General features: G+C 51.9%; 1 protein-coding gene across 1 annotated transcript; it reads left to right on the forward strand.

Annotated features, from left to right (window-relative positions):
• The first annotated feature begins 243 nt into the window (after window positions 1-243).
• Window positions 244-25,155, forward strand: Scly (selenocysteine lyase). Its single transcript, XM_028880360.2, has 12 exons — window positions 244-378; window positions 2,497-2,609; window positions 6,127-6,227; window positions 8,583-8,763; window positions 10,304-10,431; window positions 10,631-10,795; window positions 11,764-11,870; window positions 19,464-19,500; window positions 21,184-21,267; window positions 21,749-21,848; window positions 23,241-23,316; window positions 24,125-25,155. The coding sequence occupies exons 1-12, from the start codon at window positions 326-328 to the stop codon at window positions 24,270-24,272; spliced, it is 1,293 nt and encodes a 430-aa protein (XP_028736193.1). The 5' UTR covers window positions 244-325; the 3' UTR covers window positions 24,273-25,155.
• The last annotated feature ends 997 nt before the right edge of the window (window positions 25,156-26,152 follow it).

Below are 26,152 nucleotides of genomic sequence, written 5' to 3' on the forward strand. Positions count from 1 at the left end.
CAGGGGAAGTGGGCTCCCGAGGCACGGTACCAGTAGCAGCAGCACCCGGACCCCACGTCCTGAGCAGCGCGCGCTTTTCGGAGGCCGGTTAGACACAACCCGCTGCTGGGTGTCCCCACCTGAAACTGTCCCCAGCTCCGCCTCACGGCCACCTGACCCTACACAGCCAATCAGCCGGTCAGGGGCGGAGGCCCCGTGCGGCTTGCGGATTGGCTAGAGCGCGGTGCACAGCCAATGCGGATACCCGGGGACTCGAGGCTCCGCCCCCTACGGAGACTTGGGGGCACTCAGGCTTGGGGTGACCGGACCCGCTGGCGATCAGGGGATGGACGCGGTGCGGAGAAGCGCGCGGGGCCGCGCAGAGAGCCCACCCGACAGGTGCGCTCCCTCCAGGGGGCCTTGGGGCCTGGGGACCTCAGTGAGGGGCTGGCGAGGCCGGGGGGCTGGAGTCCTAGGGACACGCAGATGAGTCGGGCCACGCGATCCGGGAGAGGACCGGCCACCGCCGAAGCTAGGAGAGAAGGGGGCCCGCGGGTGACAGCTGTGCCGAAGTGCCAGCCCCTTCCTCCCGGGTTTCGGCCTCCTTCCCACAGCGTGGGGTCTGGAGCGGACAGCGGAATCATGATTACCTACATTTTAAAGGAATCACTGCTGATTACAGAGTAGGCAGCGTGGGTGTGGGATAGGAAAGGACTTTGAGGATGATCTATAAGGGCCCAGATGACCGCCGCGAGGTGAAAAGTGAACCTTGGGGAGTGAGCCCTGGCGGCACCTGGACCGTGCAGGAGACTGTAGGCTCTGGCCGTCCACAGTGCTGTGGGGACCTCCTCCCCTGGCGCACAAGCAGCAGGGGTGCTGTGCAGGCTCTGGTTCAGTCTTCTCTCACTCAGGAATGTGTCGTGCCATAAGCCTCCTCTTTCACTCTCCCCACCTCATCTTTTTCCTCCTCTTCCTTTTCCTTTCCCTACCCCTGGACAAGGGCCTCGCTCTGTAGCCCAGGCTCTCCTGCGGCCTCCCGCTAGGATTACAGGCTTTCCTCTTATTTGTTCTCATCTTCTGTACCAATGCCTAGGATGTAAGACGTCTGTCTCTCCTTCAAAATTTGAGCCTCCTTGGATGTGGTGGAACATGCCTATAATCCCAGTACTGGGGACTGAGACAGGAGGATTGTGATTTGGAGGCCAGCCTGGATTACACAGTGAGAACCAGTCTCATAAAGGCCTAAGGCTGCATTAATTAAGGAGTTTCGCTTTCTCCAGGAAGCAGCCTCCTCCCTGGTGAAATACAAGCCATAAAGTAGTTCAGCCAAGCTACAGACGCGCGCGAAAGCCACAGTCACTCGGCAGACCAGTGGGGGTGCAGCACTTTGGGGTCTTATTTACAGGGAGGGACGGGCAAAGTCCTTGCCGCAGTGGGATGTCACTGATTCCAGCCCCGGGGTCAGTCACCAGTCACACTTCGCGAGGCCCCAAGCCTTGCAGGGTTAGGTGATTCTAGGGGCTTAAGGCAACGAGAGAGAATCAAAACTACCTGTTCTGCTGTCCCCTTTGGCTTAGTGGGCACGGTTAGTTACTGTGTTTGGGTTCATGAGCGCGTTGGCTCCAGCACCGTTTCGATATCTTAAATCATATGAAATAATGACTATTTTCAGGCCTGATAGCTTACCATAGAGATCTCTGAAGAGTTGTGTCTCTGATAAAAACACAAGCAGATAACTCTCCTTAGGGTCCCTGGGGCTTTGCACTCCGTGCCATCCTGTGAATGAAGGCCCCGCCCCCGCCCCCCGCCCGTTCCCCGTCTCTCCCACCCCCACCCCACCCCGGGTGGCAGCCTTACTAGGGCTCAGATGATAAAGCCTGCTTGTTCCTGGAGCTACTCTTCTCTTGGTCCCTAGAGATGACACTAAGCACGTGGCTCCTGAGTCAGATGATGAATGGGGCTTGGGGGAGAGGGGCGGCAGGACGGAGGGCCAAGCCGGGGCCCGCAGCTTCAAATAGAACAGTGGAGTCTCACCCCAGCAGATATGTTGAAGCAAAGACTTTAAAAAGTCTCGATGGGGTGGGGAGCGGGGCAAAGAGAACTAACTGAAAGTGCAAGCCTGCCCCAGGGAGAGGCTGCCTGGTGAAAGCCAGGAAGGAGGGGGGAGCCATAGGACGCGGACACCCAGGAGTAAGGACTGGAGCTGATGGCTAGAAGTCATCCGGAAGCCCCCAGGGGAATGTGTGGCTCCCTAGCCAGGGCCAGTTCCTTCCTGGAGGAGGGCTGCCGATTTGCAGCCTTGTACTGGGGAAATTATGCCCGTCTAGTGTGGGGCAGGTACCCGGTGACTGGAAACCGTGGCATCTCCCGCCAGGAGGGAGGACGTGGAGAACTGAAGCCTGATGCTCCACCTGAGCCTTCAGTCTGGAGGCAGAGGACCCTAGCTGTGAGCCCCCAGAGTGCGGCTGCCCACACCCTGCCTCCCTTCCCTTCACAGGCTGTTCTCTTTTCTTCCAGGAAGGTCTACATGGATTACAACGCCACCACACCTCTGGAGCCCGCAGTCATCCAGGCTGTGACCGAGGCCATGAGGGAAGCCTGGGGCAACCCCAGCAGCTCCTATGTGGCAGGTAATTCTAGAAGAATCCGCGACAATAAAGGGAGCCTGCGCTCTCTCAGACTTTCTTTTTCCTTTCAACTTTAGAGACCATATTTCCCCATATGTGGAGGGACATTATATAAAATCTAGTTGCTACAATGCCGACATTGCCTAACAAAATTCAAAAGAGTTTTGTTAAGGCACACTTTTAAAAAACAAGCAAAAGCCAGGCATGGTAGTACACACCTTTAATCCCAGCACTCGGGAGGCAGAGGCAGGCAGATCTCTGTGAGTTCAAGGCTAGCCTGGGCTACAGAGTGAGTTCCAGGACAGGCAGGGCTGTCCCACAGGAAAACCCTGTCTCAAACAAACAAACAAACAAACAAACAAAAATCTGAAGCAAAATAATTACATTATAATCTTTAAACAGGTCACTAAAGTCTCCATGATATCTTCTGTGTAAACCAGCACCATGTTACAATAATATACCTAATTGGATTATTGTTTGTATATTTGGTTTTATTTATTTATCCATTTATTTGTTTGGTTTTTATTTTATTTTTATTTTAATTTTTCCTTTTTTCTTTCTGAGACAGGGTTTCTCTGTAGACCAGGCTGGCCTTGAACTCACCAAGACCCGCCTGCCTCTGCCTCCCAAGTACTGGGATTAAATGTGTGTACCTCCACTGTCTGACTCTGATCTGATTCTTTTTTCCTGTATAATTCATTTTATTTTATGTTCATTGGTGTTTTGTCTGCATGTATGTCTATGTGAGGGTGTCAGAAGCTCTGGAACTGGAGTTATAGATAAATATAAACTGCCATGTGGGTTCTGGGAAATGAACCAGGGTCCTCTGGAAGAGCAGCCAGTGTTCTTAATAGCTGACATGTTAAGCTGAGATGTTCTTAATCATCTCTCCAGCCCCTCCTATCTGGTTCTGATTCTGATTCTTCTTCTCCTCCTCCTCCTTCTGTTTTTTGAGACAGGGTTTCTCTGTGTAGCCTTGGCTGTCCCGGAACTCACTCTGTAGCCCAGGCTGGTCTTGAACTCAGATCAGAGATCCACCTGCCTCTGCCTCCCGGGTGCTGGGATTAAAGGCGTGTACCACCACCGCCCAGCACCTATCTGATCCTTAAAGTCTGCTGTATAATATTCAGGCACGGAACCACACAACTGACAAGTATTTTACCTTCATTCATTCCTATGCGCATTCCACATTGCACATTCTGATGTCAGAGGACGAGTTGCATGAGTTGGTTCTCTCTTCCCAAGATGGGCCTATCCCGAGCAGGCATTTCTGGAATTTTTTCTGAAAAGTCCCTCATTGTATCTTGAACCCTGCTGTCCCCCAGATGCCGTAACCTCCAGGTTTTAGTGTGTCCCCTGCCACCCTTCCCCACATGAGGATCGCACTGAGATCTGTTTGTAAGCCTGTGCCCATCAAGGGCCTTTCACACAACTAACAGTCTATCCCTGTGCATTTCAGTAATGTGCATTTTAGCCATCTGGCTACGTATGTGTCTTGACCTTTTCCGAAGAGGAAAGCTGCAGCCTCAGGAGAGCTCCATGGATAAAGCACCCGCTGACCCGCCGCTGAACAAGCACGAAGGCCTGATTTTTTTTTTTTTTTTTACACAGAATCTGTGTGAAAACCAGGCAGGTGTGGCAGCATGTCTGTAGTCCCAGCACTCATGAGGCAGAGACAGGACAAGCTGACCAGCCAGATTAGCTGAGTCTGCAGGCTCCAGACCCTGCCTGAGCAGGAGACTCTAAGTCAAACAGAAAGCACCAAGGAAGGTACTTTACTCAACTTCCGGCTTCCACACTCACGTGCACCCATACACATGCACACACAGCACATACACATGCACACGCATGCAAAAGAAAGTAAAATAAATTTGAAAAAAAAGACAAAAAGGGAAAGTTTGAATCTGTTGCTTGGGTTATATAATTATATTTTTCCTTCTTGCTAGTTTGCCTTTGTAGTATAGAGTTTTAAATTTGAATTTTTGGAGGATACTCTGCTTCAAGTCAGTAGTTAGAAGACAGCATTGCACAATTTTTTACAGACTTGGAGACTAATGCCTTGCCGTCCTAGTTAATGTTTATCAGTGGGATGGCAATAACTCCAATAACCCTGCACCCGGCCCTGCCTGTGCTGTGCATTAGGGTGACTAAATGAACCACATTAATGGTGGTTTATTAGGAACTGAAGGCCATCAGGAGACTTAAGATGACCCACGCCACCTGACTCTGTCACACAGGTGGTCCAGCTCCGGGTCTTCCAGCGCTGTGTTCCTCCTAACTGGGGTTTGGTGGGTTCCATACCAATGCTTATTAAAAGCTTGATAGCAACTCAGTGACACAGACTCCCAGGTCAGATGCTAGCCAGTCATTAACTTGACTGTTGGCTCATTTCTGGACTAATGTCTCATGGGGTATAGTCAAACTTCTGATAGGATATGCTAGAGAAGGCCGAGAAGATTAAGGGGGGCTGGGCAAGCAGTTGGGAAAGTTCCTGGCCCGAGTGACATCCCAGCTGCTTTCTGTTGACATTTGAGTAGAAATGCCAAAAAGGGAAAGAAAAGAAAAGTCAAGTTCATGCAGATTTTTGTTTGTTTTCAAGACAGGGTTTCTCTGTGTAACAAACAGTCCTGGACGTCCTGGAACTCACTCTGTAGACCAGGCTGGCCTTAAACTCACAGAGATCAGCCTGCCTCTGCCTCGGAAGTGCTGGGATTAAAGGGATGTACCACCACAACCAGCTCATCACAGGTGTTTCAAAGTATTAGGTTTTACAATCTGGAGCAGCTTTCACTGAGGCTCTGTAGGAAGAGTTTGAGTGTTCTAGATGTGCCGTGAGTGTTCCAGATACACCACGAGTGCTCCAGATGTACCGTGGCCTTGCTTGTAACACCCAACAACAGCTGGAAGTGAGCTGGGGAAGTGGGGGAGTTTTGGCCAAGTGACTCTACAGCATGGGGAAGCTGGCATGGCCCCAGCATCAAATCTGGGGACCACTGGTGTGCCGGCTGAGAGTCCCATAGCGACACCTTTCTCCACACTGTCCAGTGGAGCTGAATGGCCCCTCGGTCACCTCACCGAAGCAGATGCCCTCAGCCTTCCTCTTGTGTCTCCCCAGGCTGGCCTGCGGTGTGAGGGAAGGCACTGACTGGCTTGCTGGGTGACGTCTTGAGTTCAGTTTTTCTTTTCTCTTGTTTTCCATTTCCTCTCCTGGCCCTTGAACGGGAAGGTGGGCAGGGAGCCATAGCCCAGTAAGAAAGCAAAGCTGTGCTGGGAGACCTCATAGCCCCTCACTGCCAGCCAGCCTGTCCCTGGCTCTCCGTGGTGGCCACTGACTCGCTAAGTGTCAGTGTGGCCCCTTTGCTGAGGCCCCGCCAGGTGGTAGGATAGTGTGCTCACTTAGACAGTTGTGTTTCCTTCTAGAATCATCGCAGTTCTCAGCTCTATGTGTGGTTGCCGGTTTCAACGTGTCATTGACAGTAATGAACTTGGGTTTTTTTGTTCTTTGTTTTTGTCTCTCAAGGTAGGAAGGCCAAGGACATTATAAACACAGCTCGGGCAAGCCTGGCCAAGATGATAGGAGGGAAGCCTCAGGACATCGTCTTCACTTCCGGGGGCACCGAGGTAAAGTTGCAGCCCAGTAATGCTGGGGTTTTCTCTCTCATTTGCTCTGGGACTCTTCTGTGATTCCCACTAAATTGTTTGTATTACTGAGTTTGAGGCTTCACCATCCCAAAGGAACTCATTGTTTTTTTGTTTGTTTGTTTTGTTTTTTTCGAGACAGGGTTTCTCTGTGTAACTTTAGTACTTTTCCTGGATCTTGCTCTGTAGACCAGGCTGGCCTCGAACTCACAGAGATCCGCCTGTCTCTGCCTCCCGGGTGCTGGGGCTAAAGACGTGTGCCACCACCGCCCAGCTAGGAGCTCATTTTTAAATGGATAGAACATACTCAATGAAACCTAGAAAGAAGACACTGCGAAGGACAGGGCTGTGGGTCACAATTTGCTTCAGCCTTAGCAGTTTTCAGATTAAAAGTGAATTGGCTTCTTTTGGATGCCAGTAATGGGCTTTTGCCAGGACATTAAAAAAATGTCCACTACTTGGGAAATAGATGGAGTAGACAAGAGCTGGTGAGGCCTCCCAGGGAGGTTAGAGGTGTGACCTGGAGCCTGTAAGACCTTCCGAGTAAAGGGCGGTGGGTCTTGTTTGCAGACTGGAGGACATGGGCTCTTTCCAACTCATCTGTAGACTCGGTACAGCCTCTGTCGAAATTCTGGCTTCCATCAATGGACTCCCCAGCTGTCTTCTGTGGAAGCTGAGTCCAGACTTCTGCAAGACCAAGAAGCCAGTGAGAAGGCTGCATAGTGTGCAAACCAAGTCTGTAAGAGCTCCCGCAACAGGACAGACAGGTGTCAGAAACAGTGTGCCAGTGTGGGCTGGCACTTGCCTTGTGACTAGAAGGCCACACACACTGCCTGCTCAGAACAGGCTCGGACAGCTGTTGTTGGCACGATGGCAGGGCGTAAGGTTGTCACGTGACTGAGTAGGCAGTGGGCAGGGTTAACGAAAGCGTGATCGCGGGGAACTCTGCTGGACTGCTCGGCCTCAGGGACCAGGCGCCGCCTCCTTCTGCTTCTCAGCCTGCAGAGACAGGATTGAGAAGTGACACTAGAGAGCTTCCAGCTGCTGCCTCAGCACCCCGCGGTATCTGACAATGAAGGGTTCCTCAGCGCAAATGTGGATAGCCCTTCCCTTAAAGGAGAACATCTGCTTGGGAAGCCACGGCAGGAGGATCACAAATTTGAGTCAAAACAAAACAGAAAGACACTGAATTCTGTCACAACAAAACTAACACATGAACTTGGAGTCCTCGAAGAACCCCGTGAGGGGAGTGAAAGAGCCGGGGAGGGCAGGTGTTTGTCACACAGCGATGACAAAGGACAAGTGCCCGGGACAGCTGGGGACTCACACGACTGAGTCAGAGACTTGAACACACACAGCACAGGGCTTTCTACTCCGCCAGCCGTCCAGGGCCTCAAGTGACCAGTGCAGAAGTGTGAACAGCAGACCGCTCCGGCAGCCGGCAGCCAGCACGCACCAGGGGCCGCTGTGCCAAGGCTCCAGCCACCGGCAGCCAGCACGCACCAGGGGCCGCTGTGCCAAGGCGTCAGCCACCGGCAGCCAGCACGCACCAGGGGCCGCTGTGCCAAATCCCCAGAGCATGCTGCCATCATGAGTGGAAGCTGGAAATGACTAGGAAAAATTAGCCCACTGAGGTCGATCTACACACTCAGTCAACCCACCATTCCACAAGGAGGTGAACGTCCTGGGAAACTGAGGCAGTGTATGGAGACATGGATTTAGAAAGCAGTCTTGGAAGTGGTGTTTATAATTCGTCCAAATCTGGGGAACCCCAACCTCCTTCAGAGCTACCCCCCCCCCAAATGCTAATCACTGGGACTAATGTACCCCAGGGCTGGGCAGGTGATGGATGAGAAAAGAAAGTCAGAGGGAGGCCGAGTGTGCTGCCAGACCCCTGGATTCCCTGCAGGTCACTGCCACCTCCCCCTGCCCTGCTGCCCAGCGGGGTCTCCTGGCCTTGATCTGGGGCCAGGTACTGTGGAATGACATGAGCTCAGAAGGCAGGGATGTATTTGAATTTTAATTTGGCTTTTGATTTTTAAATTATTTTCTTTCATCTTATTTATATTTGTGCCTGTGTGTCCTCCAGTTTGTATTCCTCTAACCAGGGGTGGAATTCTCCTTCCTGACAGGTTTGTGTAATATGAAAGTCCGCGCTTACTAACAAAACAGTGAGTTCTAGAGTATTCGGAGTCTGGAGGCTCTCCAAACTGCCTGTCGGGAGGTTGGTGCGCTGGCCTGTCCCTTTTGAAGCGTCAGGCACATAACAGGTGAGAGGCTCCTCGTCTCCACTGGGCGCTGTGGTGAAGGCTCTCTCTCCCTCTTGTGTCTCCACAGTCAAATAATCTGGTCATCCACTCCATGGTGAGATACTTCCATGAACAGCAGACCCTGCAGGGGCACGTGATTGACCAGCACAGCCCTGAGGAGGGGGCCAGGCCCCATTTTATCACTTGCACCGTGGAACATGACTCGGTCCGGCTGCCCCTGGAGCACCTGATGGAAGAACAAGCGGCAGGTCCGTGACCCTGGGGACTGGCCAGGACCCCAGTGGGGAGGACAGAGAGGCCACCCAGAGCCTAGCTCACTCGTCTGGTGCAGGAGGCATGTTCTGGTCTGGGCGTGAACCACATTTCATTGGCCCATTCAGAAGCGGATGGCCATTCACACGGTTCCTATTTTCAGCTAATGTGAATGATGGATGCTGCCATGAGCTGCTCCGTGTGAGCGTTTGTGTGGGCAGTTCCTATACTTGGACTTACGCTATACAGAAACCGAGTTTGACAGATTCTTGGGTGGACATGACCAGCCTTAGCCTTTGCTTTTGAGTCCAGTGTCACCGTCTGCCACCGCCATTAGCAGTCTCTCCCTGTCCGAGCTTCTTGCCTGGGTCTCTGCCATAGTCATTGTCGAGGACTGTGCCTCTGTGGTTATTCCGTGCCCGGCATCTTTTCATGTTGTCTGGCTAGCTGTAGATATCTCCTGTGTAGGAAAGTCTATGAGTGTCCTTGCCTTTCTTGGTTTTATTTTTGGTTTCTAGTGGTTACTGGAGATTCATCGCAGGGCCTCAAGTGCACTAGGTCAGTGCTCAGGCACTACCTGGTGCCTTCACCCCCCCTGCCCTAATTTTTATCGGAGTACTTAATCTTTGTATTGACTTACAGGAATTACACATACCTTTGATACAGGCCAACAAAGTTTTGATGAAGTCTAATTTTTTTTTGGGGGGGGGGGTTGGGTTTTTTTGTTTTTTTTGTCTGTTGTGTCATATCTAAGAAGACTTCATCCTGCGCCAGATCATGACGATTCAGTCCCATGTCAGCACCCCAGGAGGTCTTCAGCTTCGGCTCTTACAATTAAGTCTGTGGTGCACAGTGAGCTAGGAAGAAAGAATTCATTTCTTTGTACGAGATTGACTCTTTTTTGTTTTGTGAGACAGAATTTCTCTGTGTAGCCTTGGCTGTCCTGGAACTCACAGATCCACCCACCTCTGCCTCCCAAGCGCTGGGATTAAAGGCATGCATTTTCTTTTCTTTCTCTTTCTTGTTCATTCGTTCATTGGTTCTTTCTTTTTTTCTTTTTTTTTGGGGGGGGGGAGGCGCAGGGTTGGTCTCGTATCTTGCACTCAGCCGTCGCCACAGAGAAATCCATCCCAAGAGGCAGAGGTTATAAAGGGCTTGCTCGGGCTGACTGTCTTTGACAGACAGCTTTTGGACTCCACTGACTGTGGGCAGTCTGGCCGGTCCATTCCGGTTCTCCGTGGGTCTTTTGTCATACCCCTGGAAAGTCCACTCTCTGCTGTCTCTCCCCGGGTGTGGCTACTAATGTGTCACCGAAGGCTTTACCTGTTGCCATGGCACTTCCGGCCTCCTGTAGCCACTCACCACCCAAGCCCTGCAGCTGTGAGAATAGCCTGAGGCCCGAGTTTCTCAATGGACAGTACCTTAGATTCCTCTTCTAATGTTTTCTGAACTTTGATAACACATTCCTTTTTTAAAAAAGTGTAATTATGGAGTTATTTGCATGGTTGACCTTAGTATATATGTTTTGTGTCTCAGAGGTCACTTTTGTCCCGGTGTCCAAGGTGAACGGGCAGGCAGAGGTTGAGGATGTCCTGGCGGCTGTCCGCCCCACCACGTGCCTCGTGACCATCATGCTGGCCAATAACGAGACCGGCGTCATCATGGTGAGTCAGCCTTCCACTTTTCAAGGAGCCCCAGGGAAGAAGGGGCTTGGCATGGCTGTTTCCATGGGTCTCCACTCGGCCTGTTCTGTGTCTGTCCTTGAGCTCTGTGGCTTCGCTCTGCCCTCTGCGGCTCATGCCATTCCACCCCATCACATCAGAACCACACACTCACTCAGCCGCCTCCCTCTTCCCACTTCAGCCTGTCCCCGAGATCAGTCGGCGTATTAAGGCCCTGAACCAGAGCCGGGCTGCCTCCGGCCTGCCCCAGATCCTCGTGCACACAGACGCTGCCCAGGCACTGGGAAAGAGGCGGGTGGATGTAGAGGACCTGGGTGTGGACTTCCTGACCATCGTGGGACACAAGGTATGTGTGTAAGGGCCGCTTTCCCTCCTCCTTGACCTAACAGCCACAGCAGAGGGGGACCCTCAGCTCTGCTGTTCAGTACTGACTGTGACTGTCATCAGCTAGTGAGCTCCAGGTGCCTGTCAAGGACTAGGTCCTGAGATGCCGTGACAGCAAGTCAGGAAGGGCTTTGTCCTCGGGAGCTTTCAGGGCATGTGTGGGACGGGACCAGTCACAGCTAGGATGAGAACTGGTTAGCCATGACAGGGATGGCAGGTCACCCCCACCCCATGGAGCCTGGGGAGCACAGAGCGGGCCCTGGGGAGGACAGAGCGGGCTCTGGGGAGGACAGACGGCAGTAAGGACACAGAGATTGCTGGTTATGGGGAACCTCTGCACAGGCCTCATCTGCCCGTGAGGAGGACCCCATCAGCATAGAAGAGGTCCCAGAAACTGTTGCTTCCTCTAACTTGGTGAAACTGACTTCTCAGCAGGAAGGTTTGGTCTCAGTGATTCTTTAAGGTGCAGTGCAGGGACAGGTCTGGCAGCTGACTAAAACCAAAACATTCTGTGCTGTTTTGCAGCATAGTCCTTAGCTGGTCCCTAAAGGAGCCCCCAGGCTGGCCTGACGCCGTGACACTTAACCCTTTGCCTCCCATCGCCGGGAGGCGTAGAGTAATGTGGAAGAAACCCCTTGGCCACCTCTTGTTCTAGTCCCTTTCCTTCACAATTCTGTTGTACCTTGTGTGGGGCTTTCTCAGCACAGGGCTGGAACATGAGTTCGGTACCTGCCCTTCCTCAGGCTGGGGCTCTGCCCTGCACTCGAGGGTTCTTGAGACTCTCAGACACCAAAGTGGTAGCAGCCCGGGCCACACGGAAGTAGCAGGACGTCACTCCCCCGAACACTTCTGAGCCTCTAGCTCTCAGACACAAGCGGAAGAGGTCACCAGGCAGTTCCCAGCAAGTAAATGACTGGCTTTTCCTTCCAGTTCTACGGCCCCAGGATTGGTGCTCTGTATGTACGAGGGGTCGGTAAACTTACCCCCCTGTACCCCATGCTGTTTGGAGGTGGACAAGAGCGGAATTTCAGGCCAGGGTAAGGTTGAGAGCCTGCAAGCTTCTGCCCGGCTGGCCACACTGCTGTCCCGTTTCTTCTGTCTCTCAGAGGCACAGGCCACATCACCCCAAATCACAATCGCTGCTGATTGATTTCTACAGTGGGTCTCAGTCCTGCAGTCTCTTGGGGTGACTCAGAGCACGTGCCAGGAGTCCCCCTCCCTCATAAATACTCGAGGGTGTTGAGTTCTCTGTGTGTTGCAGTATTTTGCTGTTCGCTTTCGTGGGGGCTCAGCAGGCATAGAGGTGCCCTGTTTCCTTCTGTGAGAGCCCTGGGTCTCCATTGCACACATGGTGTTTGAACCCCAAATCAGTGCCAGCATTACCTTTGTTAGAACGCCAAAGAGGGGGAGACAGAAAGAAGCAAGCAGTGGCAGCTCCTTGGCAAGTGTTCCACACCAGAACCAGCCATCTGGAAACAGCGGTAAGGAAGGCAGGATCTGCCTCCATCTAAAGCCTGAGGCAGCCAGCCAATCAAGAAGAAGAAACACTAGGCAATGCCTGCTCCAGCCCATTCGCACAGGACAGTGTGCTGCCCCACACCAGCAATCACCAAGTGGACACTCAGGCTTCCACCCACATGGGCTGTATGGGGCGTCCACAGTCCCGCTGAGGTGTCAATGGAGACTGTGAAGGGACCTGGAGTCCCCACCCATCAGTATCAGAACACATCCTCTTTGGATATCAAGTGCGCACAGGCCAAGTGAGAGCCGTGGTTTCTGCATCCCACAGGCAGCATTGGGATACACCCCCTTTCCCTGCAGAGCAGAGTCGGAGCAAGCCACGAAGAGAGGAAAAGATAACCACGATGCAAATTCTCACGACATGTGCAAATGGCCAGGTTTCATGCCAAGGACTCGAAAGATCTTAAAGCAGAGGAAAATCGATGGATGCCAATCCCAAGAGAGCGATTTGAGACCGCAGACTCCACGAAATGCCACAGCAATGAGTCTTGGGCACACCTGAAATGCACGAACCTGAAATGCACGAACCAGATGGAAGTCACCCTGTAAGGATCCAAGTGGACATTTAAAAACTCAAAACTGCAGTAACCCGAGTGGATAAGTGGATAGACTCAGCAGCAGGATAGTGAGAAAAATGAAGGAAACATGAACTGAAAGAGAATAATAGAAATGAGACACCGGCATATAGAAAACTGGACAGAGCATCAAGGACCTCTGAGGCCATCAGAAACGGTGTGACACACGTGTCACTCGGCTCCCCGCAGGACAGAAGACAGACGACAGGGCTCACAGGGTCACTTGAGGAAAGAGCCAGCTGTGGTGGCGCATGCCTTTGATCCCAGCACTGGGAGGCAGAGGCATGCAGATCTTTGTGAGTCTGAGGCGAGCCTGGGCTCAGAGTGAGCTCCAGGACAGCCAGGGCTACAGAGTGAGACCCTGTCTCGGGGAAAAAAAAAAAACCCAAAATAATAATAATAGTGGGTGACCAGCCTCTCAAATTTAGAAGAAAACATAAGCACAGATTCAGAAAGTGAGGAGCATAAAACAGACAAACAAAAACCCAACAAAATGTATGCCAAGACCGTTAAAAGTGAAACAGTGGAAGATACAGTCTTGAGAGCAGAGAAAGACAACCTCTGGTGGACGAGAAAACACTTTGAATGGCATGGATTTCACATTGGAAGCCAAGGAGACCAGAGGAGGGCTGTGCCCAGTGCCCAGAGAAACCGGCAAGCTAGAACCCCACACCTGCTGAACAGGTCTTCGTGTCCAAAGAGGAGGTCAAGGTGTTGCCAGATGAGGAGAAACTAAGAGAAGCTGAGACCAAATACAGCAGGCAGCCCTTCTCTTCGTGGGCTTTGCTTGAAGCTTAAATATATATATACATTTGATAGCCTATGATAGATTAGAGCAGTGTCTGAAATGGTTATCAGTGTATATGAAGAAAACATTTAAAATGATTATATAAAGGCAAAGCTATAGAAAAAGAGATTCCTATATTTGTTTGGCATTTTTAGACAGGTCTAATGTAGCTCAGGCTAGCCTCGAACTTCTGACCCTACCTTTCAGGCACTGGTTCTACAGGGCATGTTCACCATGCCTGATGACCTCATTTCAGCTGGTAAAATGATAAAACCAATAGGCTGAAACATTTATTAACACATAGCCATATGTGTGTTTTAGTCAGGGTTACTATTAATGTGATGAAACACCATGACCAAAAGCAAATTGGGGAGAAGAAGGTTTATTTGGTTTACACTTCCACATCGTAGAAGTCAGGACAGGAAGTCAAAACAGGGCAGGAACCTAGAGACAGGAGCTGATGCAGAGGCCATGGAGGGGAGCTGATTACTGACTTGCTCCTCATGGCTTGCTCAGCCTGCTTTCTTATAGAACCCAGAACCACCAGCCCAGGGATGGCACCACCCACAATGGGCTGGGCCCTCCCTCATCGATCACTAATTAAGAAAATGCCCTACAGCTGGATCTTATGGAGGCCTTTTCTCAATTGAGCGTCCCTCCTTTCAGATAACTCTAGTGTATGTGTCAAATTGACATAAGACTAGCCAGCACAATATGATATATACATATAATATGATGTATACATATAATATAATACATATAGTTGATATCCAGAGCCTCTGGGGAAAAACAAATTTACAAAGAGACAAATAGGTATACCCCCAAATTAAAGTTTAAAAAAACATGCAGTACCCCACAAAAGCAGAGTTACAGGAGGGTCTGGAAGTCTAGCTCAATGGTAGAACACTTGTCTAGAATACGCAAGGCTGTGATTTTTGTTGGCACCACAGAAAGGTGGCAGAAAACAGGTTCAAGCCCCGCTGCCTTGGTTTATTTGCATGTGCTGTGATAAAATGCCGACAAAGCTGCTGAGGAAGGAAGGGTTCTGCTGGCTCACAGTCGAGGGTACACGCAGTCATCACGGTGGGAAGTCCAGGCAGCAGGAGCTTGGGGCAGCGCATCCTCCACAGTCAGGAAGCCCAGAGTGATGACCACGTGCTGCTGCTGCTGCTCAGCCCCCTTTCTCCACTTGCATAGTCCAGGATCCAGCCAAGGGAATGGCGCCGCCCACAGTGGGCGGGTCTTCTCACCTCAGTTAACGTAATCAAGATCATCTCTCCAGGTATGCCCAGAGCCCTATCTCCCAGGAGATTCTAGACCCAACCAAGGTGACAATTGACACTAACCATCCCAGTTGTCATTTCAATAATGATGTCAAATGTACACGGTTGAAATACGACACATAAAGGAAATTTCATGAGAGATGGCTCGTCTGTGAAGAGCATTTGCTGTTCTTGCAGGAGACCCAAGTTCTGATGCCAGCATTGCTCACATTGGCTGGATCACAGCCACCTCTAACTCCAGCTCCAGAAGATTGAGTGCTCTCTTCCGGCTTCTGAGGCACCTGTACTCATGTATGCAAACCCCACCCCCAGACACACATATACACAAAACTCAAAATAAATCCCTTTAAAAAGACACTTCAGATCTGTCAAGAGAGACTGGCTGAAAGTGGGGGGAACAGAGGGAAGCAGGGATGGCAATCTAATCCTGACTACAGTGGGCTCCAGAGCACAGACACAGAGAAAGACGATGAAGTGGGGGGAAGAAGGCTAAGTCCATCACGGAGGACGGGCAGGCACTGGGCAGCGCCGCAGCAGAACATGGTAGAAGTGAAAGAAGAAACCAAGAGCTCAGTGGTGGGCTTGCTGAGCATGCACAGAGTCCTGCTTATACTCTCCAGAGAGGAAGCAGGAGGGGGAGAAACCCATCCTAGCCGGAACCCTCGACACCCAGCTCTCAACAGTGATTTGATGGACTAGACAAGATCAAGGAGGTGGAAGTCTCCATAAGCACTTGGCCAGCAGGCTTCACAGCACAGGAGCTCTCCATCCAACTACAGCCCAGGGCGCTGAGGTAGACTGTGCCCCTTAAGCAGACCTCAGGGCAGTTAAGAATGGAAGCTTTACAGTGTTTGCTCACTGGCCACCAGTGCCAGAAGCAAATTCCAGAGAACAGGAAAATTCCCAAACAACTGCAAACAAGAAACAGTCTTCTAAATGACTGTGAGTTCCAGGAGGGAAGAGATTAGACAAGACAGGGAACTGCATGAAAGTGAACACACAATCTAGCTGGCGTGTGGGACCTTGCTGGGCTGGAAGGGCAATTGATATTCTAAAATGAGTGTTAGCAAAGAAGAAAAACATGAAGTCAGGGACCTAAGCTCCTGTGCAAAGAACTAGAGAGCAAAATGAGCCCTGGAAATGAAAGAAATTACAGCCTTGAAAACGGATCAATGAAGCCAAGAGGGTTCTTTAAAAACAAAATCCCTAATCCTAGCGCTTGGGAGGTCGTGGCACTAAAAGCAGGAATTCAAGGATAGCCTCAACTACATGGGCAGCTCAGGCTATCTTGTCCAAAACAAGAAAAACCTCAAATTGACAAACCTCTAGGAAGAGTGACAGAGAAGAAAGGAGAAATGCCCAAGTGAAGAGGTGAAGCCATCACTTCAGACCCCGCAGACATCAGAACCCAGTAAGGGATGCCATGCGCAACCCTGTGGCTGCCAGTCAATCACTAGAATGGCTTCATGACTCTTTGGAATTGGAATCGAGCTTTAAAACTTCCCTGAAAGAAATCTCCAGCCCTAGGTGGTTTTACTAGGAAATCCTTCCGAATGTCTAGGGAATGTCACATCTGCTCATTTTCTTCCAGACAAGAAGAGAGGAAGGGACATTTGGTTTTTCTAAAGCTCATATCGCCTGATGCCAACACCAGGGGGTGAAGCTGGTTCAGTATCAACGCCATCAATGTAATCCACCACATCAACAAGGCTCATGAATAAAGACAATCACACGATTGTTTCATTTGAGGCAGAAAAAGCGTTTGACAGAATCAACTCCAATTCCTGTTTAAAAACTCTCAAATGGTAGGATCAGAGGAAAGTTTCCCAGCTTGGGACTAGCTCCCCTCTCTCAACCCACAGCCACTGTCATGTGATGGAGAACGAGTCTGGAAAGAGGCGGTAACGTCCGTTGTCAACTTGCTGCTTCAGCAGTCAGGAGACAAGAAATGCTGGAAGGCATGAACTGGCCCAGATCAGAGCATGAGGCTGTGTGTAGCGCCTCCAAGGAAAGCAATTATACTGTAGACCAACGGTCACAGTATAAGATGAAGCTTCCAGAATATGTTACATGTGTGTATGCCATTAATGAATAGGTGGATATTTAAAAGGCCATTTATAATGAAAAATACTCAAGCATAAATCCACTAGAATCTTTAGGAATTGTATGCTAGAAGTGGACCCACAGGAAATATAAATAAACGACTTCTTGTGCTCATGAATGAGAAAATCTGATGTGGTAAAGACAGATGTACACAAGCCTCCCTCTGCTCTTGTTAAGCGGTGCCTGGATCGGTGACACCGTAGACATAGACGCACATGCGGTCAGTGGTGACAAGCCAGCTCTTGACAGAGCCATTTTGTTATAAAACATTGCTTCCAGCTCATTTTCTAATGTCAGTCTTAAGCTGGTGCCAAAGCCAAATGAAGTAAATCATAGCAACGTCGCCCATGAGTTTGAGAGAAAATAGTTACAGAAGGTTAGCAAAGAGAATCCTGCAAGACCAAAAAGGACATCATAGGCAAAAATGTGAGCCTTGCACCTGTGATACCAGGTGTTGACTCAAAATGGTTTAAATGTAGAACATAAAATATAAAACCTTTATTAGGGAAGAAAAAAGAAAAGCGGAAAACTGGCAAGGCCCGGGCAAGGCAGCAAGTTCTCAGGCTTCGTATCAAGTCACCTATTAAAGGAAATCTGGCTTAGTCGGGCTCTGTCATAAGCGAAGCCTTGTTGGTACTGAGGAGACAGCTCAGTCTGTCCAGTGCTTGCTACGGGACCCGAGTCCGTTCCCAGCCCGTGTGGAAGATCTGCGCATGGCATCCCATTTCTCTCCCTAGTGCTGGGTTGGGTGGAGATGGGTGGGTCCCCAGAGCTCACTGACTAGCTTGCCCCATCAAATCAGTGAACTCCAGGTTCAGCGAGACCTTGTCAACCACACAGGTGGAGGAGGGTGACTGAGGAAGACACCTGGCCCAACTCCTGGTCTCACGTGTGCGCGCACACACATACAGGCCTACATGCACTCCTGTACATGCATAGGAACACATCACACACGTTAAACTGTTGCTTTGTGATCAGCTTTATTACAAAAAGGCTGGCAGCCCACCGGGAAAATACGTTTAGTGACAGGTCCGGTGACATCTTGTCCTTGTTTCATTTCTAAGACCGTGACAAAAAAAAAAAAAAACAATCCAGGGGAGAAAGGGTTCATTGGAACTCAGGGTTCCAGGTTCCAGTCCAGCGTGGCAGGGAAGTCCAAGCCACAGGAACTTTAAGCAGCTGGTCACGGCACACCCACAGGAGCAGAGAGGATGCGGGCACACTGGGGCTCAGCAAGTTTCCCCACTCCTTTTTGTTATTGTTTTCAAGACAGGGTTTCTCCTGTGTAACAGTCCTGCCTATCCTGGAACTTGCTCTGTAGACCAGGCTGGCCTCGAACTCACAGAGATCCTAGTGCTGGGATCAAAGGTGTGCGCCACCACTGCCTCCACTCTTACACAGCCAGGACCCAAATCCAGGGAATGGCGCCGCCCACAGCGGACTGAGTTTTCCCACATCAACAAGCATGATGAAGACAGTCTCTCCCACAGACGTGCCCATGGGCCAACCTGCTCTGGATAATTCCTCATTAAGATTCTCTACCCAGATCATTTCAGATAATGTCAAGTTGACAATTTAACCATCACCAGAATAAATAAAGAACTCCCCAAACTCAAAAGAAAATGGGCCAGAGACATAATGGACAATCTCCCCAAGAGGTTAGTCAGCTAAGCATGCAACCACGCATTCAGATGCTAGGTTTAGGGAAATGCAGATTAAAAGCCCTTGAGATGCCCCTGTGTCCCTTGTCTGTCAGAATGGCTAGGATAAAAAGTGACATGGAATACTGGTAAGGATGTAACAGAATGTTCTCTGGTGATAAATAGCCACAGACAATGGTTTTAAAACATAATTGTAAAAGTTTAAGGAAATTTTATTCAGCCAAAACTTTAACAAAATTATTAAGTTGACTGGTTTTCCCCCACATACTGAGAAGTTAGACTTTCAGTTTGGCAGATCAGCTAGTGAGAGCATAAGCATTGTTCCCTCATGCCTGTCTATGTGTGTGTCTACACACCCCTTTCTCTGTCGGTCCCTAAGCTCTCTAAGATAAAGGATAATCCCCACCCCACATTATACCTGAAGCCTGGAGAAGGTGGGTTGTGCTCTCTCGGTTGGAAAAGGGTCCAGGTGGAATTGTCACTGTGGACAGCCAGCATGTGGTGCCTACAGTGGACCATGGCTGTCCAGGCTCTGGGTATGTGTGTGTGTGTGCGTGTGTGTGCATTCACTGGGGTCCAAGGCTGCTCCTGAGCACCTAGAGGCACATGTTTAGGAAGAACAATGTGAGACACTTCAGGACAATGACTCATATCCCTCTTAGGACATTCACTTACATATTCTATGCCTTGTCTCCTGCAGGACTGAGAACACGCCCATGATTGCTGGCCTGGGAAAGGTAATGCTTGGACGGGTATCATGACCCCTGGAGTGCACTGATTAATAAAAACCCAGAATTTCTAGAGCCAGGTGTGATGCACCCATGTACTTGGGAAGTCGAGGCAGGAGGATTAGGAGTTCAAGAGACCTTTGTTCTTTGTATTAGGGTAAATTGCTCCTGCTTAGCAGTTAAAAGGGAAAAAGCTAGGCCAGTAAGATGGCTCTGTGGTTAAGGCATCCAGCCTGATGACTTAAGTTTGATCCCTGAAGCCCTTTTGTCCTCGACCTCTACATGCACTGTGCCGTGTGCAAATGCACACGTGTGCCTGCATACACACATACACACACACACACACACACACACACACACACACACACACACACACACACACACACACCATAGAATAGGTTTCTTTTTTTTTGTTGTTGTTGTTGTTTGAGACAAGGTTTCTCTGTGTAGTTTTGGTGCCTGTCCTGGATCTCGCTCTGTAGACCAGGCTGGCCTTGAACTCACAGAGACCCGCCTGCCTCTGTCTCCCGAGTGCTGGGACTAAAGGCGTGTGCCACCGCCACCGCCCGGCCATAGAATAGTTTACAGGAAAAACTCTGAGTCTCTTCTAGAATGAGAGCTGCAGGGCTGCCCTCACTGCTGACAGTCAGGCTGGTGCCTGTTGAAGTGTGGGGTGTGAGGACCCGGGTCAGGTTTGGGACTGTCTCCTCAGGAGCCTGAGCTCTGCTGACTTCAGAAACTGGGCTCTGCAAAGGTGGTCACCTGACATCCACCGGAGGGAAGCAGAGAGATGGACACGGGTGCTCAGGCCACTTTCTTCTTTTCATTCCTCCCCATGGGAGGACGCTGCCCACATTCTGGGTGGGTCTTCCCTCCGAAGTCCTGGAAATCCCCCCGCCGACCACCCACAGTTTGTTGCCATAGTGATTCTAATGCCAGTCTAGTTGACAATGAAAAATAGCCACCGTACTTAGGATCCCAAACTACACAGGCCCCCTGCTTTCTCCGTCATCCTGAGGTGTCTCCCACTTTCCAGGTCCTCGCTCTCAAGGCTGGGAGGCCCCTCGGGGCTCCTGGTCCTCCTTCATGCACCTAAGGCAGCGCCTGTGACTGTTTCCTCCAGCGTGCCGAGGTCTCTCTTGTCCACTTTCATGGCCCACAGCACTGGACGAGGTGGCCCTTGTCCCTTGGGCGTCTGCCGTGGTTTCTGTGGACCTCTTGTACAGCAGTTAGCATGACCCTTCCCTGTCACGGCAGGTCATCTCAGCCCTCACTAGATCCAATGACATTTACACTTACATTCTTGTGCCCAGGACCTGTGGGCGTCACCTTCACCAAGGAAGGCAGCTATCCAAGACAGCGCTGTCTTCTCCCTGCAGGTGGAAACACCCTTCCTATTCCTTGGTGACTGTCTCCTCGGGGGCCTGGGGGCCTGTCGTGGTCCCTTCTTAGGAGTGATCCTGCTGTCCCAGCTTTGACCCTCTGTGGAATGACACTCCTTAGGGCCTGAGAGTCCCTCGGGGCCTACTTGCTGTGTTGTCTGTGACACCTGGAGCCTGCAGCGGGGCACCTGGTGACCCCGCTGAGCACGTGGGGTAGCTTGTCCGCACACCGTGCAGAGGCACAGCAGTGGCCGGGTGAGGATCTTTGCAACCGTCTGATCTCTTGACTCTCGCACGTCTGTGTCCCCAGGCTGCTGAGCTGGTGACTGAAAACTGTGAGGCGTATGAGGCCCACATGAGAGACATCCGAGACTACCTGGAGGAGAGACTGGAGGTGAGAGGGAGGAGAGGCCAGCCCTGCAGGCTCACCTGCCCACGTGGGAGGTGTCCTAGTGTGGGCAGGATAGCTGGGACCGGACACTGTCCCCCTGTGAAGGAAACTCAGTCTGGGGACCTGGGAAACAGTAGGTCCTGGGGAACACAGGGGGCAGAACTGGGTGCTGGAAGTGAGCTGGCATCAGAAATCCCAAAGAGGGACCCTGGACCAAGCAGGAGCGTATCTTTCTCACAGACACACGGTTGTGTGGGAAGGGTGAGTGTGTTTGGTGTGTCCACTGGTCCTAGCTCTGTGGTCCATAGCCTGTCCCCCTGGCTGTTACAACAGATAAACCACATGTTGAGATCTGTTTCCAAAAAAGTCTAGATAGCAAACAGTTGCTGAGAGAGGGTGACTTTGAAGTGATCCCTGACTGTTTCATGGTGTGTGTGTGTGTGTGTGTGTGTGTGTGTGTGTGTGTGTGTGGTTTTTTTTTCAGGCTGAATTTGGGAAGAGAATCCATCTGAACAGCCGGTTTCCAGGGGTGGAGAGACTTCCCAACACCTGCAACTTTTCCATCCAGGGGTCCAAGCTCCAAGGTGACTACCGGTCTTACCCTGGCCCCTGACTGTGTTGGGGTCTGAGCGCTCCAGTCTTACCCTGGCCCCTGGCTGTGTTGGGGTCTGAGCGCTCCAGCGCTCCCGGCACAGTGCGGCTGATGTGGTCGGCAGGGCGTTTCCCAGGGTGACTGGTAGCTCAGCTAGGGCTGAGAGCAGACTGTGCCCGGGCCAGCCTGTCCTAGAAACGAGAGGAAATCAGTCCAGGATAGAGAAGCTCTTCTGCTAAGGATTACAGGAGAAGAGAATGTAGAGACCACTGTGGCAGCTGCCTGCCGGCAAGATGCAGGAGTCCGAGTTCAGGTGCCGTCTTCCCCCAGAGCAGACAGGAGCTCCTCGGTTGGGGTATCCCTCCTCAGTTCCCTGAGAGCCTCAGGCTGGGGCCCCAGACCTCTGTTTCCCTCAGGAGCTCCTGGTGGAGCCACATGCGCAGGAAGCTTTTGACTTCTTTCTTTTTTGGTTTTTTGAGACAGGGTTTCTTTACAGCCCTACCTGTGCCCTGGCTGCCCTGGAACTCACCCTGTAGTCCAGGCTGGCCTCTAAATCAGAGATCCACCTGCCTCTGCTTCTGCCTCTCAAGGATTTGTTTGTTTGTTTGTTTATGTGTATCTGAGGGCTCTGTGTGCATGCTGCCTGCAGGTCAGAAGAGGGCATCTGATCCCATTATATGTGGTTGTGAGACACCATGTGGGTGCTGGGAATTGAACCCGGGTCATCTGGAAGAGCAGCCAGTGCTCTTGTCTGCTGAGCCATCTCTCCGCCCTTGGTTTTTGACTTCTTGGAAGAAGATGTCACTGCTCATCTCCCAGGGTCACAGAGGAGCCTGCTGTCCCGATGGGACACGGTGGCAGCTGGAGCTGGAGCACATCCTTGTGGAGCGGAAGCAGACATGCTTGCCCTCCTCACAGACCCCTTGTGGAGGAAGCTGTCGTCCCCGCCCCCAACTTTTACAGGGGCAGCTGTGCCCACTGATGACCTGTGTTGATTCAAGTGGGACAGAGGGTCTTAGTTTAACCACACTAGCAGCCCTGGAGTTTTAGGGTTTAATCCCAGGCCTGTGAGAAGGGGGTAGTGTGCCCCGAGTGAACACAGCAGTAGGGAGCTGACCTCAATGCACCCGGCACCAAACCTGTGAGCAAGGCAGCCTGGCAGCGTCCCCGTGAGGTGGGTGGTTAGAATGCCGTTTTCAACCCCGGTCTTAGGAGGCAGAAGAGTGTTGGCATTTCTGAAGCTGGAGGAAAAAGGAAGTCGTTTTCCTGGAGTTCTGCCTGCACTGGGATTCAGTGGGTGGTGGCAGGGAATCGGACTCAGAAGGCTGGGAGGGAGGGGAGATGGCCCACGACCTGCATCTAGGGACACATGCTATCTTCACAGGGTACATGGTGCTTGCACAGTGCCAGACATTGCTGGCCAGTGTGGGAGCTTCATGCCACTCAGATCATGAAGACCGGTGAGTACTCTTAGCTACACCCGGCTCTCAAGGGGAGGGGTGGCTGAGCCGCAGACTCACACAGGGGAGAAGGGTCCCGCCCCTAGCTGGGAGCAGGTATGGGTGCCTGTGGCTGGGAGTGGAACGTGGTGAGTGAGCTTGGCTCTGGGACAGCAGCCAGCAATCAATACTGGGTCCAGAGCTGGTGGGATGGCACGTGGACATGTGAAGGAAGAATACAGAGGGGCCCCATGCCCGCCAGCAGAGGAAGACAAAGACCAGGGAATCAGCGCTTCACAGAAGAGAGAAAGGACCTATGGAGGCCGACAATGCCTGGAGTCCAGCATCTGGGGGCCGAGGCTCCGTCAGGAGCAGGGAGACTGGGGCCAGCTGGGGAGCAGGGGCGAGTGGGAGGTACAGATGGGAAGGGCACAGGGGCTGCCCCAGTGAAGCACTAGATGGCATTGTTTAAGGAACATTCACCATGACCCCGGTATAGGAAAGCTCCAGGAGCCAGGGCTCGGGGCAGAGCTGAACACAGGTGGCGGATGCATGGGAGGAAGGTATTAGGGTTAGGAAGCGGCGTCGTTCCCCATCTGGAGCGCAAATGGGTACCAGAGAGAGTGGGAGAATTTGGGGGGCCTTACCTTTGAGTAGGCTTGGAGGAATGTTTGGGGACAGGAGGGCTCTAAGAGGCCAGTGTCAGCAGGTCATGTAGGTAGGCACTGAGAGGACACAGAACACCCTGCGCTTGAGGATCTGGCTGAGAGGTGTGAGCACAAAGCGGGCCAAGTCCTCAGCAGCAGCTGACCCTGTCCCTCCCCCGCAGGCCGTCCCCCGTGCTGCTGAGCTGCGGCATCCCCGTGGACGTGGCCCGGAATGCGCTCCGGCTCAGTGTGGGCCGCGGTACCACCAGGGCCGACGTGGACGTCATCGTGCAGGACCTGAAGCAGGCCGTGGCCCAGCTGGAGGGCTAGGGCTAGCTGGGGCTAGCTGGGGCTAGCTGGGGCTAGCCGCCACTCTTTCTCTCGGTGGCCGGCTGAACTTTGGCCACTCACTGATCCATAGGAAACCCCCTGTGAAAGTACCCGGCCCCTAAGCTGTCCCCGCTGAGACGACTGTCTTACTCTGGGGTACAGAGGGATGAGGGCTGCCTGTCACACAGAATCCCACTCAGCCCCATCCTTACAGGCTCAGGGCACCAGTGCCACATAGGACTTCCCCGGTCACCTTCTGCCAAAGGCTGTGTGGGAATGGGAGTGTTGCAGGTATGGGCCAGCCTGTCAGGAGCACCTGATAAATGAAGACAAAACCCAGTCTTTGTCCCCTGTCACCTAGCTGCTACTGTGAAAATAGGAAACAAGGTTTTGTCTTCACCCCTGGCCTCCCATGTGCCCCTGCAGAGCCTCCCCCCGCCGAATGCAGCCCTGCCTCCCTCTGCTGACCTCAGCGTCCCACTGCCCTCCTGTCCCCCTGGCCCGATGGTCCCTCAGATGAGGCCTCAGGCCTGGCAGGCCCTTCCTTCTTCCTGGAGGTCAGAGTTCACCCTGCCATGTGTCTTCTCCCTCCCTTCTACTCAGGGATTCAACTCCAGTGTGGCTGACGGGAGGCTGCTGTCTGTCCTTAGTCTTTGCCAAAGTGGGAAACCTGATCACTTCTCACACGGCTTTAATTTTAATTTTCTTTGCAAAGGTTTCTGTGATCTTGAGGATGTGTGGCACACGTCCCAATATTTATATAGGCATGCCTTCTTGAAGAATGTGTTCAGTGTCTGGGTCTATGGGCCAAAGGATGACAGGACATGTGGAAACAATTATCAGAAATTAAATGAACTAATAAAAGATTCTGCAGTTGCTGAGATGTCTTGGCTTTTTCTGGTGGTGGTGGGAGATTCTCTGTTTTGCTGCGCACAAGGCTGGTGTATGCCTGTCTGTCTGTCTGTCTGAGCTAAAGGGAAGGAGGTTCCTGGTATATCACTGTGAAATGAAGGAAGGGACTTTGGTGGACTGAGAGAGGCCATGGTTGTCCTCACTTCCCCAACAAGGACCATGGATGGTCCGGATCCCAAGAATGCTGTGGCCAGAGAGAGCAATATGGGGCTGTGAGGACGTCCTCACCTTCAGTGTGGGGCTGTGAGGACGTCCTCACCTACAGTGTGGGGCTGTGAGGACGTCCTCACCTTCAGTGTGGGGCTGTGAGGACATCCTCACCTTCAGTGTGGGGCTGTGAGGACGTCCTCACCTACAGTGTGGGGCTGTGAGGACGTCCTCACCTTCAGTGTGGGGCTGTGAGGACGTCCTCACCTTCAGTGTGGGGCTGTGATGTCACCCTCATCTTAAAGGCCTTACCACCCAGCAGCCATTGGAAGCTCACCTAGTGTCCTTGCTGAGAACAGCCTAGGACCAGAGTTCAAATAAGGAGTCCAGCCAGGCATAGTGGTGCACACCTTTAATTCCAGCCCTCGTGAGGTAGAGGCAGGTGGAACTCTGTTCTGTGTGGATTCCAGACCCCTAGTGAAACCCTGTCTCAGGTAAACACACACACACACACACACACACACACACACACAGAGAGAGAGAGAGAGAGAGAGAGAGAGAGAGAGAGAGAGAGAGAGAGAGAGAGAGACCTAGGGGCCTCCGGTGATGGTATTTAGACCCTAAAGGCTGCCACAGTGGGTCTACTCTTCAAGGAGAATTGAGAAGCCTCCTGGGTGGCCGGCTAGTCTCTCACTGAAATATTTGCTGGCACAGGTATTTCTGAGCTGACTGTAGCTGTGAACACCCTCCGGGCGCTGGAGACCCATGCCAAGCCAAGAGCCTGGCTGAGGCGTCCTCTGGCTTCCCTCTGTAGGTGATAG

This window comes from Peromyscus leucopus, chromosome 13 (assembly GCF_004664715.2).
Source record: "Peromyscus leucopus breed LL Stock chromosome 13, UCI_PerLeu_2.1, whole genome shotgun sequence".
Taxonomy (NCBI): Eukaryota; Metazoa; Chordata; class Mammalia; order Rodentia; family Cricetidae; genus Peromyscus; species Peromyscus leucopus.